Source organism: Rhinolophus hipposideros, assembly GCF_964194185.1.
Source record: "Rhinolophus hipposideros genome assembly, chromosome: 20".
NCBI lineage: Eukaryota > Metazoa > Chordata > Mammalia > Chiroptera > Rhinolophidae > Rhinolophus > Rhinolophus hipposideros.
The window spans coordinates 8,580,287-8,600,291 of NC_138066.1; the positions used below are offsets into that span (position 1 = coordinate 8,580,287).

Sequence of the window (20,005 nt, forward strand, 5' to 3'; positions counted from 1 at the left end):
GGTGTGCTGATTGTCGGGAGTGGGATGTGCTATTGTAAATAGAATGGACAGTACATGCCTTGCTGAGAAGGTGACATTTAGGGAAAGCCACGAAGAAGGTGAAAGATTGGGAGAAGAGCATTCTAGGCAGAGAGGGGTGAAAAAACATGCCTGGGGTCACACAGCCAGTAAATTGCAAAGCTGGGATTTGAACCCTAGACTGGCTCCAGAGCCTGGCTCCTAACCCCTGCATTGTAGAGCTCAATGAAAGATCCACCCACCAGACCTCAGAGGTAGGCGGGAGGACATGGCGTGAACATCGTGGCTCTTAGAGAGCTAGAGTTTGGGATAGGGTAAGGGAAGGTTTGGGCCCAAGGCGTGGGCTCTCGAATTTCTGACCGCCTGTCCTGTCCTCCCAGAAGGCCAAGATGGATTGACCACTTGCTGTCAGCTCTGTATTTTAATCCCAGAAGGGTTCTGGGAGCTCCCCCCCACACCCCATGAGCTCCCAGCCCCTCCTCCCTCCAAGTACTGGGGTGAACCTGCTGCAAATCCTCCTAATCCAGCAACAGCTCAACATCCATCCATCTCCAGCAGCAGCGAGCCGGGCACGCGGAGACCACGTCGCTCCCACCCGTCCAGCGGCGACTGCCGGGCATGGGGAACAGCAAAAGCGGGTCCCTGTCCAAGGACATCCTGGAGGAGCTGCAGCTGAACACCAAGTTCACGGAGGAGGAGCTGCGTGCCTGGTACCAGTCCTTCCGGAAGGAGTGCCCCAACGGCCGCGTCACCAGGCAGCAGTTTCAGAGCATCTACGCCAAGTTCTTCCCCGACTCGGACCCCAAGGCCTACGCTGAGCACGTGTTCCGCAGCTTCGACGCCAACAGCGACGGCACCCTGGACTTCAAGGAGTACGTCATTGCCCTCCACATGACCACCGCGGGCAAGCCCAGCCAGAAGCTGGAGTGGGCCTTCTCCCTGTACGACGTGGACGGCAATGGGGCCATCAGCAAGAGCGAAGTGCTCGAGATTGTCATGGTCAGTCTCCACGTCCCCCGTTAGGACTGCGTGGGTCACCCAGGGTCAGGGCCTCCCTGCTGCTGATGCCGGGGCACTGGGGGCGGGGCCGGGGCGGGAGTGGGGCGGGGCCGGGCCGGGGCGGGGGTGGGTCTGGGGCGGGGCCGGGGCGTTTTCAGGGCGGGTCTGGGGCGGGTTCGGGGTGGGTCTGGGGCGGGACGAGGGCGGGGCCGGGGCGGGGCCGAGGCAGGTCTCAACATGTTTCAAATACAGTAGAAAAAGGCCAGAGTGGAAATCTGCTAGTTCTGATTGTTTCCGTAACGTGGAAGGTCACTTCACCCCGCCAGCCTCAGCTTTCTCATCTGTCCTGTGTTCTAGACCGAACCACGGGATCCTCAGGCTCCTTGTAGGCCGGTGCTTCCCAACATGCATTCTCCTCTCTGTCCATATTGGCCCAGTATCAGATCATTTGTTGTGAAGATTTTAGGTGTCTTGAAAATAATTTTATTTAATACGTAAATAATTCGTGAAATTTAGAAACAGATGCAAAAGAAAATTGAAATTGCCTTTACTTACATCATCCAGAGATACCTTTCCAGTCTTTTATCTGTATATTTGAAATAATTTTAGAAATATAATATATTCATATATGATTTTATCGTCTTTTCAATTACTGTTTTGTTATTAATGTTTTCCATATTTTTATTTAATGATTCTCATATGTTGGGGCAATTAGGATGTTTCCATTTTTCCCTATTATATATCATTTGTAATTCCCTTTGATCTTTTTTATCCCTCTACTCCAGGCCACGTGCTTTTTTTCTCTAATTCCATTCTTGTTAAGAGGGAGAACGTTTATCATATTTTATATAATTTTTTATGCGTTTGTAATTCTGCTTTCACTTGAGCAATTCTTCCACCCTTATTAGGAGAAACCATGAATAAAATTGCCAAACATGCATCTTATGGACTCTGCTTGGATCTCCCATTAAGGGCAGGCATGTGTGGAAACCTCACTGGCATCTGGACAGGGCCTTCAGATCAATCTCCCCTGGATTGGCGGGGAGCCTGGGACGGAGACACGTCCTCAGAACCACCTAAAGGCCGCCAGGCTCAGCAGAGGCCTACAAGTTGGTGCTCCTTGAGGAAAAGGAGGAGGAAGTGGAGGAGGGGCAGAAGGGAAAGAAGGAAGAAAGAAAGGGAAGGGTGAGGTGGGGAAGGGAGGTGAAGGGAAGAGAGGGGGGGAGCATGGCTGAGGCTGTGCAAGGTGGTGCCAAGGCTCTGTTATTCACCAGATCACAAAGTCACTGACCTGGGAGTTAAGAGTCACAGGTCCTCGTCCCAGCTATGCCACCAACTAGCTGCATGGCCTTGGAAAAACCATATAACCTCCCAGGGCCCAGGGTGAGCATTTGATGGTTCTTTCTCAGTTCTTTCACAAGACCCTGTCCTTGGTGTTAGAAGCAGAGTGGGGCAGGCAGCCAGCCACTCCCAGTGTTTAGCCATCAGGCCTGCACATCGTTCCCATGGCTCAGGACGAAGAGAAGAGTTAAGGGAGCCACCTACCCTTCAGTTGCTGGGCACTTGCCAGCCAAAGCTGCTGCCCCACGGTTTGATTTCCTTGCTCCTTTTGTTATAGCCCAGGGCGGGACGGGGGCTAAAAGGGTACTTCTAAAAGCTATTGACCTTCCCTCCAGGCTAATTTCACAGGCATTACTGTCCCTGCCTGGCCATGCTCCCAGGTATCTCCAAGGTGCTCTCTCAGCTCCCACCCAACACACTGCCTGCACCCCGGGCCTGTCTCAAGAGGTGAGGGTGCAGGGTGGAACAGGCTCGGGGGCCATGACCTTGAGTGTCCTCTCTGGGCCTGGCCAGCCCTGGAGTCACTGAGCTGGAAGTAACCTGGAGCTGGAAGGGTACATGGAGATCACCTTGTCCCTTTCCCTGATCGCAGGTCCAGAGGTACTTCCTCCTTTGCCGCATATCGCAAATGCGGGTCCTTGGTTAGTAAGAGCAGAGGGAAGTGAGAAGGATCCTTGAGTCTAATGCTAAGCGTTTCTCTGGATCCTTCCCTGAGCAGAAGGGTAAATGGGGGCTTCTTGTGCGCTAGGGAGACCTTTGGGAAGTTCTTGTTGACACCTTCCATTACAAGCCCTTCCCCAGCCACTGGAATATTCTCCAAGGCATAAGAACAGGAGGCGGGTGAGGTAATGTAAGTATGAAGGTTCTAGAATCAACTGCCTGGGTTAGAATCTCCTGCTTCTGGCTGGCTGACTTTTAACAAGTTAATTGTATCAGTTTCTTCATCTGTAAAATAAGGCCTGGTATACCTACCTCATAAAGTTTTTATGAAGGTTACATGTGAAAATGCTTAGAAAAATGGCACATGTTAAGTGCTCAACAAATGTTTAGCCATTATTACCATAAGCCAACCTGGCTAGGAAACCTGGGTATCACGTGGACTCGGAAAGCCGTTAGATATTCTAAAACTTCTGGGAGGTAGAGTTCAAGGTAGTGGTTCCCAAACTGCAACATCAGGAGCTTTTCATTCTTTGTTTTCTTTTTTTTTTTAAATAAGGTGAAAGTAATATGTTTACATAGTTAGGAAATTCAACCAGTTCAGAAAGGAACAAAATAAGAAGCGAAAGCCTTCTCCACCTCTCCCCCACATTCCCTGTCCCATCTGAAGATCTCAAAAATGCAGATGCCCGGCTGCCTGCCAAGAGTTTTGATTGCGTAGGGCAGGATGAAGCCTGGGTATCTGCATTTTCACCTCTGCCATGGAGGATGCCTGGTCAGCGACGTGGGCCTCCCCAGCGCCGCCAGCCCCTACTGCTCCCCACATGTGTTGTTACTCTTGATTTGCTGCAGGCGATTTTCAAAATGATCAGCCCTGAGGATGTGAAGCGCCTTCCAGATGACGAAAATACCCCTGAGAAGCGAGCTGAGAAGATCTGGGGCTTCTTTGGAAAGAAAGATGATGGTGAATGCCTCCTCCCTCACTACCGAGACCCAACAAGATTTATCCTTCTGAGTGCCAGTGCCCAGGCAGGACAGGGGACACCTTATCCCATCATGCACCTGTGTCTGGGGCTGGTTGAAGGGCCTCTGGGGGGAAAGCAAGCCCAGTTCTGGGGCCTGTCTGGAGCTGACACTGCTGATGGGAATGGTGCCACACTCTATCGCGTATACAACTCCGTCTTGGCCTGAGAGTCTGTGGGGGAGAAGGAAAGCTAGAAATGGAGTCCTTTTGAAGAGCAACATCTTCGGCTATAACAGAGTTAGCCCATATTGAAGGAATAATAAAAAGTAAAGGCAACAGTTTGTTAGCGGTTTGTGTGCAGACGGAGAGTGTAGAGGAATTGCAAACCACTTTCTGTTTAAGCGAAGTGCCAGTGTGTAGACATTTCAGTGTATTGTTTTTAAAAACGCTTTCTGGACAGTTAGGACAGAGCAAACTTCAGCTCAGTCTACATCTGAATTAGCATCGATTCCCATGTGAGTGGGATCTCCATTTATATGGTTTTACTTCGGAAGTTACTTTAGGTCTCCCCAGAAGCACCGCCAGATGGGATTAGATTTAAATTAGATTGCAAGAGGTTTGTTGAGGAAAAAGCCTCTGAGAGGAAATGGAGAAGGATCTAGAAGAGGCTGGGAAGCCTCCGACTGCAAAGTGAATGGGGTGCGTGTGGGCAGAGAGGAACGTTGGGTCAGAAAGGTCTCAGACGGCAGTGCCGTTCTAAGAAAGTGTTGGCAAAGTGGATGGGGTGTCCTTCAGCCCCCTTCTCAAGGAGCTGACCTGTCTTGGTATCCTGTCCTGTCCAGTCTTAGGCTGGGAGCAGCCCGAGGAGTGTGCTCTTACATTGAAAGAGGTGATGGATTCCAGAATTGGAGCTGCTAGAGCCTGACGCTTATGGCCATCTTGGGAAGGGTACGGTAGAGGAGCTGATGTCACGTGGCCACAGGGGCCAGGATGATGAAAGTGAGAGAAATGCACGGTTGCCCTACTAAACGAGAAGGTCATTGACAGCTAGGGCCAGAAGTAGGGCGAGGCAAGTGAGGTGCCTGCACAACATTTAAGGAGGCGCTCATACTTACATACACGCCTGGGCCGCACGATCCTGAAAGGGAGCGCCTCCTTAAATTTTGCAGGGTAGGCTGCTCCCTTGCTTCACCCTAGTCCTAGCCGTGATGTCACCTCCCTTTTAGGCACCTTTTTCTCCTCCTCATTCGCACAGATCCTAGCCGTTTAAGATGACTCCCTGTGGCACCTCACCCCATTTGCTCTTTAACCCCCTTCTTAACATCTCCGTGGATCTGCCATGTGCTGAGTCACTTGTTCTGCCACTTGTGAACTTGAAAACTGACCCAGGTGAGCATCATAGGAGGTGGTGGTGGTAGGCGGCTGGCGTGTTACTCTTGCCAGGTGAAGTGTGTGTTTTCACGCAGCCCACCTGAAGACAGTACCTCACTCCAGAATTGGGCTCTGATGGCAGTTTTAGCCCTCTGTAAGGCTGACAGGGCAGCTGGGACTTTACAACCCAAGTTTCACCACTCAGACCTACACAGGGAACCAGCATGGACCCCAATCCAGGAGGGATTAAGGATGTTCCTAAGGCTTAGAACATAAGCCAGTGGAAGTACAATTCAGTTCAGCCCAGCTTTGTTGAGCACCAAGCTACGTGCAGGCAACTAGGAGAATAATCATGAGCTGAAAGAGCACCCGTCTCCTTTCAGACTTATTTCTACAGGTGACTGTCTTCCCCGCCAGACAAGGAGTTTCCTGAGGCCAGGGACTTTATCTCATTCCCTTCTGTACCACACCTTGCCCTCTGCCTCCTGCAGTGACCCCAGCCCCAAGCACAGTGGCCCTGGCACAGAAGAAGGGCTCAGTGAGGCATCTAAATGCACAGAACTGAATAGTGGGTGGGGGCAAGACACTCAGAGTCTCCGATGGGGAGGCAGATGGAGGATGCAGATATGCAGAGGAAAGAATCATGGCGGACTTGTCAGCGGGAATTGTAGGGCTGCCCAGGTGTTAGGGCGGGCAGAGAGATCTCTCCATAAGCCAGGCTCTGCCTGGCACCACATCGGACCCTTCACTTTTAACTCCCTTCTCCCTGGTGGATGCCGTTCCCTGCTTCTCTGCTGAGGCTCTATTTGCTTTGCTCAGTCCCCTAGAAATCCCCCCAGAACTTGAGGCTTGAGACCGGGGGTAACATTCAAAATATTTAATAACCAGCCAGCCAGAGGCGTTGGCCAGTCAGAAGAGACACATAGCATCCTGGACCCCTTGCCTTTCTTGTCATTAACCCTCTCGTTGCTAGTTCATGGGGAGGTCCAGGGGCCAGGAGGAAGATTTGGGTATCTAGGGCAGGGGTGGGGGGTACCCTTGGGACAGAGACTCAGCGTTTTCATAATAGATACATCTGTATGGGGCAAGCTGGCAGATACCAGCTTTGTCGAAGCTTGGAACAGTCAATCCTGACTGTAGTATTGTTTCCCCATGTACAGATAAACTTACAGAGGAAGAGTTCATCGAGAGGACCCTGGCTAATAACGAAATTCTGCGACTGATCCAACTTGAGCCTCAAAAAGTGAAGGAAAGGTTAAACGAAAAGGAAAAGAACCCTTGATGCCAACTGCTTAGTTCTCCTGCTGCCCCTCACTGCTCAAACACACTCACACACACATGTGCACACACAAACACACCCCAGGGTCCAAGAGAGAGGCTTCCAACCCACAGCACATTAAACACACAGCACAGTTCCCTGCCAAACGGAAGTGTCTTTGGCAATCCACCGATTCCTTCTTCCCTACCATGTTTCCCCGAAAATAAGACAGGGTCTTATATTAATTTTTGCTCCAAAAGACATATTAGGGCGTATTTTCAGGGGCTGTCTTATTTTTTCATGTACAGCAATCTACATTTATTCAGATACAGCCATGTCATCTTCTTCTGGAAAATTGTCATAACATACTAACCGCGTCCGTCTGGCTGACGATCTTAACTGGGGCTTATTTCCAGGGTAGGTCTTCTTTTTGGGGAAACACAGTATGTCTTTAGAGTCCCTCCCATGATACCTCCCTGCCTCCTCTCCAGCCCATGCCTCCCATGATAATCCCAGGATTAGGTCACAGGAGTCCTAAATATCACCCCATCTAAGCTCCTTTGTGGATTGCTGGGTAAGCAGGTTCGAATAAATGCAAGAGGAGCTCAGCACACAGCTGGCTGACTGGCCGTTCTTGAACTGGAAAAGGGAATGATTTCTGTTGGCTCAGCCTCAAAGACAGGAATGTGTTGCCACTGCAGCCACAAGCCAGGGTGCTGGCTTCTGGTGGTGAAGGAGATGGACTCGGCCCCGCCCTTGCAGGGCACGGGGTGCAGAGGGGACTGCCGACCTTGAAAAAGCCATCACAAGTGGGGAGGTTACCATGGAGACTTGCAAAGCACTGTGGGAAGATGTCACGGAGGGGCTGCCTTGTCCAGAAGATCAGGGAAGCTGTTCTTGATGAAGAGACATTTGAATTAAGACACAGTGGACTGTGGTGGGGGAAAGAGTAGGGAAGCATTTTGTCTCAGCAGAGACCCTAAGGCGGGAATGAGCATTTCCTGTGAGAAGGCCACTGTAGCCAGGGAGCAGAAGGAGGAAGGAGACCCAATTGTGAGTTAAGCCTGAATGGTAGGCAGGGGCCAGACCACGCCAGACCTTCCCTGCAGTCCATGGGAAGTCTTGGGTGTTACAGTGGGGGTAGTGAATACCATTGTGGGGTTTGGAGTAAGAGGGATCTCTGTTTAGAGAACCCTATGGAGGGGTAGAAATAAATCAGAGGGGCACAATGGGGGGCAGGGTGGCTGGAGGTGATACTTTTATAGTCACCCAGTCTGCCTGGGCCAGGGGATAGAATGGGACCTCTCTGGAGATATTTGGGAGGCAGAATCTACCTTTCTGGTTGTAGGCAGAGGAGGGAGAAACAAGGATGGCAGCCAAGTAAGTGGCTTAGGTGCTGGGTGAATAGTGATGCCATCTGCTGAGATGGGAAACAAGGAGAGTTGCTGGTTTCAGGGGATAAGTTCAGTATTGATATTGTGAGAGGCGAAGACAAATGTGCTGGAGGCCCCTCATTTTAGAGACAGGAAAAGGAGGTCCAGAGATGCAAGAAGCTGGCCTAGGAGCAGCCAGCTAATGAGCAGAGCCAGGCCAGGACTGCCCACTGGCCCACACTGCCTTTTCAGAGCTCCAGGTCCCGCAGCACCTCAGAAATCACTCCACCTGTGGGTTCACAAAATCATCGGAGTCATTGTTTTGAAGGCCCATTTATTCTCCAGCCTAAAGTTCCAAGATAAGGTCAAAAAAAAAAATGTAGATGTCCTGGACACTTAACCAACCTATGTGCAATCCCTTGAAGCAGGAGTGTCTCCTCTTGCTGGTATTGGGGGTAATCCCCCTACAAGCTTTCGCCAAATCGATGGCACAATCAACACCACCATAAAGTACTGCTCTTTATGTGAACTTGAAAGTAATTCTAACACTTAGATATGGAGCATTTCCTATAAGTCAGACATCCTGCTAGATGCTCGGCATTATTTCATTGACAGAGGTTCTATTATCCCCATAGTATAGATGGAGACACTGAGACCACAAAGAGAGAATAGGATTTGGTACTTAAACCAGAGTCCCTTTGCTTGCACCAGGCTGCCTCACAATTTTGACCTGGACATAACAGGATACAGAATTCTGGGATCCCACAATGCTGGAGCTGGAAGGGAGAGGGGCCTATACAGCATCTGGTCCAGTGGTTCTGGGAGGAGAGTTGTTATTAGAATCACCTGCCCAAGGCACCGCTCTGGTATCTGGTATCAACTCAGCCAGAGCTGAGGATCTGGCCACCGAGGAGCCAACTCAGGAGGAGAAGAAGGACCCTGGGTCCAGCCCAGGGTGGTCTCAGGATAGAACCTTCTCCACCCCACCCACCACCCTCCACGAGTGAATCTGGTTGGTTAGGATGTGAAGTTGGGGGCTTTTCACTGCACTCTGAGGTCAGAGCATCCCTGTCATTGGATAAAAAGGATAAATGCTGCATAATAACCTTGTGGGTCTGTGTTTCAATGAGAGACATACTGGGGTCACAGGATCTTCTACTGGGCAGAAGAGTGGTAATCTAATGAGCACATCTTAGGTTAGCTTGGGGTGACAAGGCTTCCTGGGCTGGGGCTCCATACAGCTCTAGGCCACTCTGTGGGGCAGATGCTTAGAGAACCCAGGAGCAGTGTAAAGTCCAACTTAACTGAAGAGAAGAGAAAGAGGTAGAGGTGGTGATGAGCTATGTCATGAAGACCTTTCCAGACGCAAGGGCTAGAAGACCCAATATGAATTGTTACTGCACAAATAAAAATGTATTGACTCATGCAAATTCCAGGAGTAGCACTAGTTTGAGGTCTGGCTCAGTCCATGGACCCCAATGGTGTCTCAGGGCTCTTTCTCCATCTCCCGGGTCTGCTTTCTGCTGTGCTGGCTCCATTCTCAGGCAGGCTTTTCCCCACGCTGGCAAGATGGCCACCAGCAGATCCATGCTGACTTCGTGGTTCTAATTTCGGCAGAAAAGAGAAACACCTTCCTGTTGTGAGTCCTAGCCAAAGTCCCAGGATTGACTCTAATTGGCTCTGATTGGTTACATGCCCATCCCTGACCCAATATTTGGCGCCAGGAGAGTGTCATACTCTGATTGGCCAAACAAATTTTCATGTCCATCCTTGGGGCTGAGGACAGAGTTGGGACAACTCAGACTTTATGGACTGAGAGTAGGAGATGTGTGGTTTCCAAGGGGAAAATTTGGGTGCTACTACTATAAGAAGGGTGAATTAAAAAAAACAGATGTCTACTATGGAGACTTTGGGAAGTCACTTCACCTCTGAATTCTGCTTCCTCATGTACATGTCAACTCAAGAGTATAAACAGATCTCATCAAGAACAATAAGCCAAACTGCCTTAGCCCCTATTGCCAACTGCTCTCGCGAGACCCCAGCATCTTGTAAAATGTCCCTTAAATATTTCTTAGCATCCCCAGGAGGTGGCCCCTACAGATTCACCAATAGGTCCCTTAGTGCCAGAAACAACGCACCAAATTCTGCTGGGCATGAGAAACCTTCAGCTCCAGTGAGAAACAAATGTGAAATCAACAACATACAAATCAAATTAAATAAATTTTTATTTTAATCATTGGCAGGACAAGAGCCAGCCGTGTGCGCGTGCCACTCTGTTTGTGGAGTGAGGGCAGAAGTACATATTTACAAATGCTGTGAAAATAAAAAAGCTTCCTTCTCCTGTTAATGACAGGGTCCTGGATAACTGTCCCATGACAGCATCTAATGCTGCTGAGACATTTCTGTCTTGTCTCATTCCATGCCTATGTACTGAGCACCTACTCTGAACCAGCTGTGCTGGGTACCAGTTGGGAATATGACGTAGCCTCAGCTTTCTAGATGCTGATAGGCTGATGAGAAAAATCAGGGACATTTGCAGAAAGGCAACATTAGAAGGACGTATGATTTAATGATTGAATTATGGAGAATCTGGACACCAACAAATACGCCTTTGCTTCATTCTGCACTTGCCTAATTCCTTTGCTTCAGTCTCTCCTTTTGTAAAGCAGAGGCAGGCCTACAGCGAGAACCAAAAGGGCACTTGCCTCAGAGGCAAAATGTAAAAGGTAGGGGGCATGGAAAAACCTCTGTAATCAAAATAAATAATATTTTAGTGCAATAGTTTAAGAATAAAAATTAATATTAAAAAGTTCATAATGAGCAAAGTACGAAAATGTTACATAAAGCCATGATCAGACCAAGCACTCGCGTGAGCTGGCCTCACTTGCCTCACCCTCATCCCAGCCCCAGTTCCAAATAAAACATTATTTGTATAAATGGCCCGTGGGCCGTAGATTACAGATTTCATTTTTAAAAATATTACATTAAAATATTACTGATCTTGACAATTGAGGGGTTTTTTTAGTACTCTCTTAAATTTTGCTCCTTTACTTGCTTCTAGTCCCAGTCCTACTGCAAAGTATCCTTGAAAATAAGGTTGCCAGGTAAAATCCAGGATGTACAATTAAAACTGAATTATACATAAAGTACTGTCCCATGGGCTAGACTTATACAACAAGGTTATTTGTTTATCTGGAATTCAAATAGAATTCAGCATCAGGTATTTTTGTTTGCTAAATCTGGCAAAGCTACTTGTGAAGTATCATATCATCCCCCCCCAATATAAGGCAGTATTTTGTTCTATGGCAACATACCCCATCCACATCCACATACACATACACATACGTTTTACACACGAAACAAGCGACACTCCTGGGCATTAACACCCTCTTTCCATAGGATGTTCCTCCCTTGATCTTCTTTCAGCCTCTTGCCTTATAGTTTAGCCACTGAGCCTGACCCTGATTGCCTGGGTCCCCTTCAGCCTCCAGAAGCACCCTCCACTCAGGGGCTGGAGCACAGCTCAGATTCCCCATCGGCAAAATGGGTCCCACAGGCCTGGCCATCTTAGTATGTCCCTCAGCATGTCCAGAATTAGCCACATCCTATCACTTTACCTAGGCCCTTCCAGCGTTCAGCATGCATTTCCACAGGGGAGTAGAATTCTTACAGGGGGTACTAGGGTCAGGGAGGGTAGTGGACAAACCTCCCAGAGCAGGAGGTGCAGCCACCCATGTGTCAATGGCCAACCAAAAATGGCAGAGAATGCGAGGGCGAGCAAGGCTTAAAGAAGCCAAGCTCAGAAAAGCAGGCGGAGCCAGAAAGGAGAGGAAAGGACCAATGGTGACTTTCAGAGGAGCCCTGGGAGCTGGGGCCAAACCTCAGAGGAAGGATGGGACTGTTACAGATCAAAGAGAACTTCTGCTGACCATGGATGAAGAATTGAGATGGAAAGAGGGAGGAAAGACTGGACAAGAGAAGAAGAGAGAAGAATGAAAGGCGTGGGGTTCTGGTGGGCAGTGTGGGGTTCCACACTGTCGGAGGAGGGCAGGCCTGTCACAGCTGGATGGCTGACTGCAGAACACCATCACCCTCACCCCACCATTGGCCAGCTCAGGGGGACTTCTAGCTCCAGCACACCTGCCCTTGCATCAGAATTACCTGGGATGCTTGTTACACAACTCCCAGCACTGGTCATTGTCCCAGACGAAATCTCTTAGAATCTCCACCATGAGTTGAATTCTGCATTTAAAACCCTTCCCAGGTGGTCCTTTTACACCCTTAACCCAGCTTCGGATGGAAACCTTATGCTGTGTAGGGTAAAGGAAGAGATACTGGCCTCTGTTTCATAGCAGACATCTTCCTGTATCTTGGGGCTCCATTCACTTGAATTTGGGGCCAACCCTAAAGGCTGGTGGTCATTCTTGAAAACACACCGGTGGGGGTTATTAGGATGACAATGGCAGGCAGAAGTGGTGAGTGTTTACGCAGCCTCTTTCATACACAGCATGAAGAACCTCAAGATAGACTTCACGTCAGAGTGGGCCTGGTGCACGGGGAGAGTAATGACTTGACCCTATAACATCCATCTGGCTTGGCCTCCTTCTCCCACACTCGTCTCAGGAGTCCCCAAGGAGCAGAGCCAGAGCGAGAGCGTCTTGCCTAGATTTCACTCTCCTCGAGAATCTCCTCCATGGTGTGGGCCAGTGTGAAGTCTCCCTCGCTGCTCTCAGACAGGCTGCTGCCCCAGGGCCAGGCTGTATGGCCCTGGTGGGGTCGGGTGCCCAGCGCCCCAAGGCTCTGCATGGACAGCTGCAGGATCTGCCCACTGCTAGGTGCACGTCGCGGCTTCTGCAGTGTCCTGGTGCTGTTTCCTTTGGAAAGCTTCTTGGGACATTTCCCCAGGAATCGGATGTTCTTTTCAAGGACCCAGGCTCTGCAGCCCAAGTGGTGGGCTAGCAGGAAACGGACCCAGTGCTTCCGCAGCTCGGCCTTCACCTGCCAGGTGAGAAGAGGGCAGGTTACTGTCTCAGATTCATTTGGGTATGGGTCCGCTCAGCAAATTTATTGAGTGGCTTCTCTGTGCCACCTCTGGGAAACTTACTTTGTAACTGGATAGATAAAGAGAAGCAAATACATGTGAGCATAGGAAATGGTAGTGACACTGTGAGGTCATTTCACTAGCTCCTAAGGTCAGAGGAAAACTGTTTTGGCCTCTGCCCCTGCCCATTTCAAGCCTCTTTCCAGAGGAGCAGAGAGCTGATTGGGGCTATGCTATAATATTAACAGTAAAAATAATCATAGTTACCACATATTAGGACTTTACCATGAGCTCAGCATGCCCAGAGCAACAGTAGAAGGTAGGTAAGGTTATTATTCCCATTTTACAGATGAAGAAACTGAGTCATAGAGACCTCACTAACTCAGAGCTCCTTAGTGGGTGAGTCACAGCTTGAATCCTAATGTTTGGACTCCAAACTTCAAGCTTGTTCCATCACGCTAACACTCTCAGCATGTCTCCAGCGGGGCCAGGGTTGGGTTCTGAGCTTTCTTACACTCATCCCCCTCCTTTTCCCATTCGTCTAAGCTGCCTCCTGCTCTGTCCACTGGAAGTTCACAGTCCAGATTTGTCCCAATGCATGCCAGTCACTGCACACTCCCCCACATACACAGAAACTTCTGGGGGCAGTAGGACACCAGCCCAGCCCCACAAATAGCTAGAATGGCAGCAAACGTACCTCTCCATTGGCAAAGCAATACTGCAAGGCCACAAGTAGTCCCTGCAACGAAAGGAAGAGTTGGCATGAAGTTTGACTCAGTATAAAATGTGTCTGAGAGTGACTTGCAAAGTCCAAAGTCCTGCCCTGATCCTAGTAGCTCCCAGGAAAGGCAGGCAACCACACTGCTTGCACTAACTAGAGTTAGCAATACTGGTTCACTTGGATTTCCATGAGGTCTCTTCTAATTTTGACACCCACCATGCTTATCAGCCTAGGTGTTTGCTTAGGTGCTCATAGGTCAATGATGATTAAATCCCAAAGACCCTATATCATTCAATCAGCTATACAAAAACTGTGCAAGGCCACTGTCCTATTTCTACTTGTCCATAGTGGGCATTGGCTAATGTATTTTTTCCTCGCTTGCATTCTTTCCTTTTGGAAACTGACCCTCTCTTACTCTCTAGGCTCCTGGCAGTGGTCCCCATGATCTAGGATGGCCATAACCCCAATAATCAATCCAAATGGTCATGTGGCCCAAGTAGGGCCAATCTGAATTCTTTTCACTAGGAAAGAAGAGAGGTCACACTTTCTTTCTTGCATTTGCCAGGTTTAGAGTTAAAGTAAGTCTGGAGATACTTCTGGGCATCTCCCCAGTTCCATGGAGAGAGCCTGTCTGAGGATGAATCTAAAAGAGAGAAAAGCTGAGGCTGGAGATGGTGAGAGACAGAATTCTGATATTGTTTGAGTACCTGCATTCAGCTAAGTGTGCATGATCCTAAAATTTTCGTTTATGTGAGATAATAAACACCACTTATCAAACTATTTCTTTTGAAAAGGTAGATAATTTCACACCAGTCATTTGTCATCATACTTAGATTAAAATAAAATTTAACCACAGGAGGCACTCAGGGGATCTGGGCTCTGTGTCTGCGTCGCTGACTTCATCTTGTACCACGATTCTATATATTCGTGGCTTCCTCCGGCATCTCAACCTCATGTATGAGTTATCTGTTGCTGTATAACCTAGAGGACCAATGCAATAAACATTTATCATCTCACAGACTTCCTATGGCCCAAGACTGGCAGTGGCTTAGATGGGTATTGTGGCTTAGGGTCATTTTTCAGGTTGCTGTCCGGATGTTGGTTGGAACTTCAGTCACCTGAAGGCTTGACTTGCTTCCACAATCATGGCTCATAGGGCTGGCAAGTTGGTGCTGGTTGTTGGTAGGAGGCCGCCATAGAGTTGCTTGAGTAGCCTCATGACATGGCTGCTGGCTTCCCCCAGAGCGGGGGTATCCAAGGGAGCAAGGCCCTCAAAAGTGACATCCCTTCATGTTCACAATTCTTTAATGGTAACACAGGTCAACCTTATTCAGTGTGAGAGGGGACTCCACACAGCCTTGTATACTGGGAGACCAAGATCATTGGGAGCCATATTGGAAACAGCTGATTTCTTCCTTTAGTCCCTTCACACTTTTTGTTTTCTGAACAATTCTTCCTTCAAATCTCTGCTCCTCAAAATTCAAGTCTTAGTTCAAATATCACCTGAAAGAAAGGTCTTTCCTAACTACTCAATTTTGGGTGGCTATTCCAATCACTATCACAGTACTCTGTATTTTTCACAACACCAGAATTATATTATTTATTTGTCAACTTGGTTCTTATCTATCCCTCTCCTCCCACCCTCAAACAAGACTAGCATTTTTATTTAGTCTTTCACTGCCATATCCCCAGCACCTTAAACAAATGCCTGGCACATTATAGGAGCTCAACAATATTTGTTGAATGAATAAATGAGTGAGTGAATGAATGAATGAGTTGGGTTTCTGTCACTTACAACTAAAAGAGTCTTGCCTTAAACAATGTCAGATCACTTCTAAAATATGACAGGACAGTTTCTTTCTGTTCTTGTCCTAGTTATTTAGAATTGTGGATACAAGGGTTGCAATGAAAACTATAGGCCACCTTTAAATGGCATTTTCAATTACAAAGTATCAGTGTTGGGAAAGTGTCAATAAAGGGATCATCTCTTGATGTTGGAAATGTTTTCTGGATTTACTGCTTAACTGGCAGAGGTCTGGAACCACATATGCTTCAGTTAATGTTTGTTTCCACTGTTTTGCCAGACTCCCACACTTCCTGATTTGTTAAACAGTCACACGTGATAACCTGCGTGCCATGGCTTTCCCTGTGATATGAGGGTCTGTGGGACTTAGGGTGTGTATGTAATACAGTGAAGCTGGATATGTGAACAGGACTCAAGTACGCGAGTGTTTATGGGAAGAATCTCATAAAATGCCAGAACTCACAAGGAAAAAAACACGTTCCAACTAAAGGGTGAAGGTCACAGCGCAAGCTGACGCTCTCATTTCTCTTAATAATATTTCTCTCACCCCTATTGCTGGTAAGGGAGGTTCAGTACTGGGAAAAATGATGACATTGAAAATGAATTCTAAAATGGTGCCCTGGAGGAAGACTTTTATACTCTTCCTTATAGAAGCCGGAGGTCTCCAGGCTGGCTATTACCACATAAATCAAATGCTTGGATTCTCTTCACCAATACGGAATTTTCCTTCTCTCATGCAACTAGCTATTCCAACGCTATAGCTCCTAACAGAGGCATGGTGGTACCTGTTGATTATTTTCACACATGCAGTCTCATTGGGGGTTCACAGGTGTGTTGTAGAGTTGGCAGGGCCAGTACTATTTGCCTCTGAGCACATAATATTAGAAGGGTGGCTTAGAGCTTGCCAGAATTCTCATAAATGAGTTAGCAAAAATAGGATTCCACATCACAAATAAATCTTTCACTGCCTCAGGTTCTTGGTTCACTGTTTAAGGAATATCCTGGAGTCTGGTTAACTCTCATTCTAGATAAAGCATGTGTGAAGGGAGAGGTCCTACAGAACACATACCGGCACCACTTGGCAGTCTCTCCAGAAATCCCTTGATTGCAGGGAGCTGGAGGAAATCACTAAGCAATAAGCTCTGAGAAGAGTGAAGGACTGCCCCCCCCAATCAGCAAGAAAAGAAAGTTGCTAGATCTAATGTTGATCCCTGCTGATTCACTAAAATATGACCCACCAAATGTGCACCTACACATCTGCCCATTCACGCTCTCACCTCTGCCTGGTGGGATGGAGGGGAACCGTGCAGGGGTATTCAAAAGGTGGGAGGCCGCTGGCCATGCACAAGTATGTCCCTCTAAGCATGTTTTCTGGCTCAGTCTGCAGACTCTCCGATTGCTCACATTTCTCAGCGTTGCATGGTGGTGAGCAGAGCTGTCTGGCTGTAGGACTAAATGAGTCAGCGTGCTAGCTAGTCTCCAGAGATGGCCCCAATGACTCCTTCCCTCCCTGTAGGCATATGTTACTCCTCACATCAAGAGGTGGGCCGTATTTTCCCCTTGAATCTGGGATGACCTTGTGACTCCTTCTATCAATACAATATGGTAGAAGTAACATTCTGGGACTTCTGAGCCTACGCCTCAAGGAGGTTGGAAGTTTCTATTTCTCCCTCTTAGAACATTTGTACTTGGGATGCTCCAAGAGTCCAGCTGCTGTGCTGGAAAATGCTCAAAAATAAATGGAGAAGCCACATGGATGAGAACCGAGGCTCTCTAACTGATAGCCACAGCTGAGCTCAGTCAATAGCCATGTGAATGAGCCATCTTGGATGGTCCAGCCCAATCGTGCCTTCAGATGTTTGCAGCCCCAGCCAAAAATTACATGTATCAAAAGGACCGCCCCACTGAGTCCAGATAGCACAGCTCACAGAACCATTAAACATAATGACATGGTTACTGCTTTAAGCCATAAAGTTTTGGGGTAATTTGCTACAAGGGAATAGATGACCAAAACATCAGAGGAGTATGATAGGCTAGAATTCCTTCTCAGAAATCGGTCCCAAATAGCTCCACATGAGTGTCTGATCCTTGGCTGACTTTGGGTGTATGACATCAGCTGATTAAGGGCTCACGTAACGAGTTAGGTCCTCAGGGAAAAAAAGGCCACCAAATACTACTGACATAGCAGCTGCAACTTTTTGTTGTTGTTTTCTAATGTGGGATTATCTTTTAAAGATTAAGACCAAATAACATAGGAAACCCAAATTACTAAACCTTAGCTTTTGAAATCCTCCAAAAGATTGACGTAAATTTAACATGGTTTTATAATGAAAAAATAAGTTACTGATTGGTTCTCTGTCTCAGTTCAAAGCCACACACAATTCAGCTCTAACAAGAGCAAAAGAGAGCCATTGTCCAACTGCCCAGACCACACCTCCGGCTCTATTGCCTTGACCTTTGGTGACTGTGCAGTGGACAGGCTCACTGTCCCTACTCTGTCCACAGAATTGCAGCACCTGAACCTGTCTGGTGGCAGTGGCTTTAAGGAACTTGGGAACTTGGTGACTCCCAGTTCTGACCTTCACAGGGCACTTGAGGGGCACGATGACATAGTGGTTACAAGCAAGGGCTTAACCTTTGCATACAAATCTCACCTCTGGCACTTATTAGTTACGCAAGTTCTCTTCTCTCAGTTTCTTCATCTTTAAAATGGTGTAATAACTTCTCCCTCAGAGTGATAATATGAGGATTCAACGAGACTAAAAGTGTTTGGGAGTAAACAGATATTTTTGTAGCGTACCATTTTAATTCCTCTGCTGGTATTCTTACTATATTTTTTTGAGTTATTTTCTTAGTGTTTGTTCCAGAGATTATAACATGCATCTTAATTTACCACAATCTAGTTCATATTTGTATAACAATTCTGGTAAAATATGGAAACTTTCCTTTAATACAGGTCTATTTTTTCCTTGCTCTTTTATGCTATTATTGTCATAATATATTAGATCTTTATATAATACAGCTTATAATAATAATAATAATAATAATAATAACCATACAGTTCATGATATTTTATGTCTTTAAAATCAGTTGAAGGAAAGAGAAAATATATACATTTATACCTTTCATATTTACCTATATGTTTACCTTTTCTAGTGTTTTTTATTTCTTCATGTGGATTTGAGTTATTGACTGCTGTCATTGTCTTCCATCCTGATGGGTTTCCTTCGATACTTCTCTTACGGAAGTTTGCTAGCAATGAATTTTCTTAGACCTTGTTTATGTATGTCTTTATTTCGCCTTAATCTTGAAACATAATCTTGCTGACTATAGAATCCTTGATTGAATTTTTTCAGCAGTTTGATTACGTCATACCAATTTTGATTATGTCATACCACTTTTTGATTATGTCCTACCGTTTTCTGTCCTCCATTGTTTCTGATCATATCAGATGTTAATTGTGTTCTCGGTTCCCATATGTAATGAGTCATTTTTCTCTTGCTGCTTTTAGGATTTTTCTCTTTGTGTTTGCCTCCCAACAGTTTAATGTTTCTAGATGTGAATCTCTGTTTTTTCCTATTTGGAGCTCATTGAGGTTCCTGGATGTGTAAATTAATGTTTTTCATCAAATTTGGGGAGTCTGCAACCACTATTTCTCCAAATGATTTTTTTTAACCCCTTCCTATCTCCCTTCTCCTTCTGAAACTGTCATATGTGTATGTTGATTTCCTTGATGGCATTCCACAAATCTCTGAATCCCTGTTATTTTTCTTCATTCTTTGTTTTTATTCTGTTTCTCAGACTGGATAATCTCAATGACCTGTTTCCATATTCATTCTGCCCCCTCGGTCTGATATTGGGCCTCTCTGCCCCAATTAGGATCACAACTTCTGGCTGTGACATTGTCTTTCCGTGTTCCTTTGCCACTAAGATGCCTACTGTACCTGACAATGCCCGGGGTCTGGGCTTTTTCTGCTTTCTGATCTTATATCAACTCAGTCCCTTTCTGCAGTGAAGCTGCTAGTTTTCACTAGAAGGTTTTCACTGATGGAAAAGGCGTTGGAGGACAAGAACAGTCTCGGGAAAAACATACAATACAAACTCCCACTATTCTTACTGAGGTTCAGTAATTTTTCATGAATAAACTCTTCTCACTTTTGCAGGCCTTTGGTTGATTTCCAGGGTCCTGAAATAGATGGTATTGACAATTTTGTCAAATGTTATCGTTGCTTTTTGCAGAGAGGTTTTGCCAAGCTCCTCTCTTCATTCTGGAAATCCTGTTCCAATAGTAGCATTTTAAGATTATTAATTCCAAGATTATGACTCTGTGGAATCTTTGCTGCATCCACACTGTTTGTGGTAGTCTTTTGCATTAATGGTCTTTGCTAATGAGTCATGCCTCCCAGTTTTCATGCCCTCGTGCACTCTCCTCCCCTTTAATCCAGGCTGGGTCTGTGA

General features: G+C 47.0%; 2 protein-coding genes across 2 annotated transcripts in view; one reads left to right on the forward strand and one right to left on the reverse strand.

The window, feature by feature from the left end:
• Window positions 1-636: 636 nt before the first annotated feature.
• On the forward strand, window positions 637-6,632 carry RCVRN (recoverin; the record flags this gene model as incomplete). Its single annotated transcript, XM_081028555.1, has 3 exons — window positions 637-1,017; window positions 3,868-3,979; window positions 6,511-6,632. 3 exons carry the CDS (start codon window positions 637-639, stop codon window positions 6,630-6,632), a joined length of 615 nt encoding a protein of 204 aa, XP_080884681.1.
• A 3,551-nt stretch (window positions 6,633-10,183) lies between these two features.
• Window positions 10,184-20,005, reverse strand: part of GLP2R (glucagon like peptide 2 receptor) — a gene marked incomplete at its 5' end in the record, with an annotated part of 65,583 nt that continues 55,761 nt past the window's right edge. Inside the window, 2 exon segments of the mRNA XM_081027803.1 lie at window positions 10,184-12,979; window positions 13,720-13,761. Coding sequence (XP_080883929.1) covers window positions 12,644-12,979; window positions 13,720-13,761 — 378 coding nt within the window. The 3' untranslated portion in view covers window positions 10,184-12,643.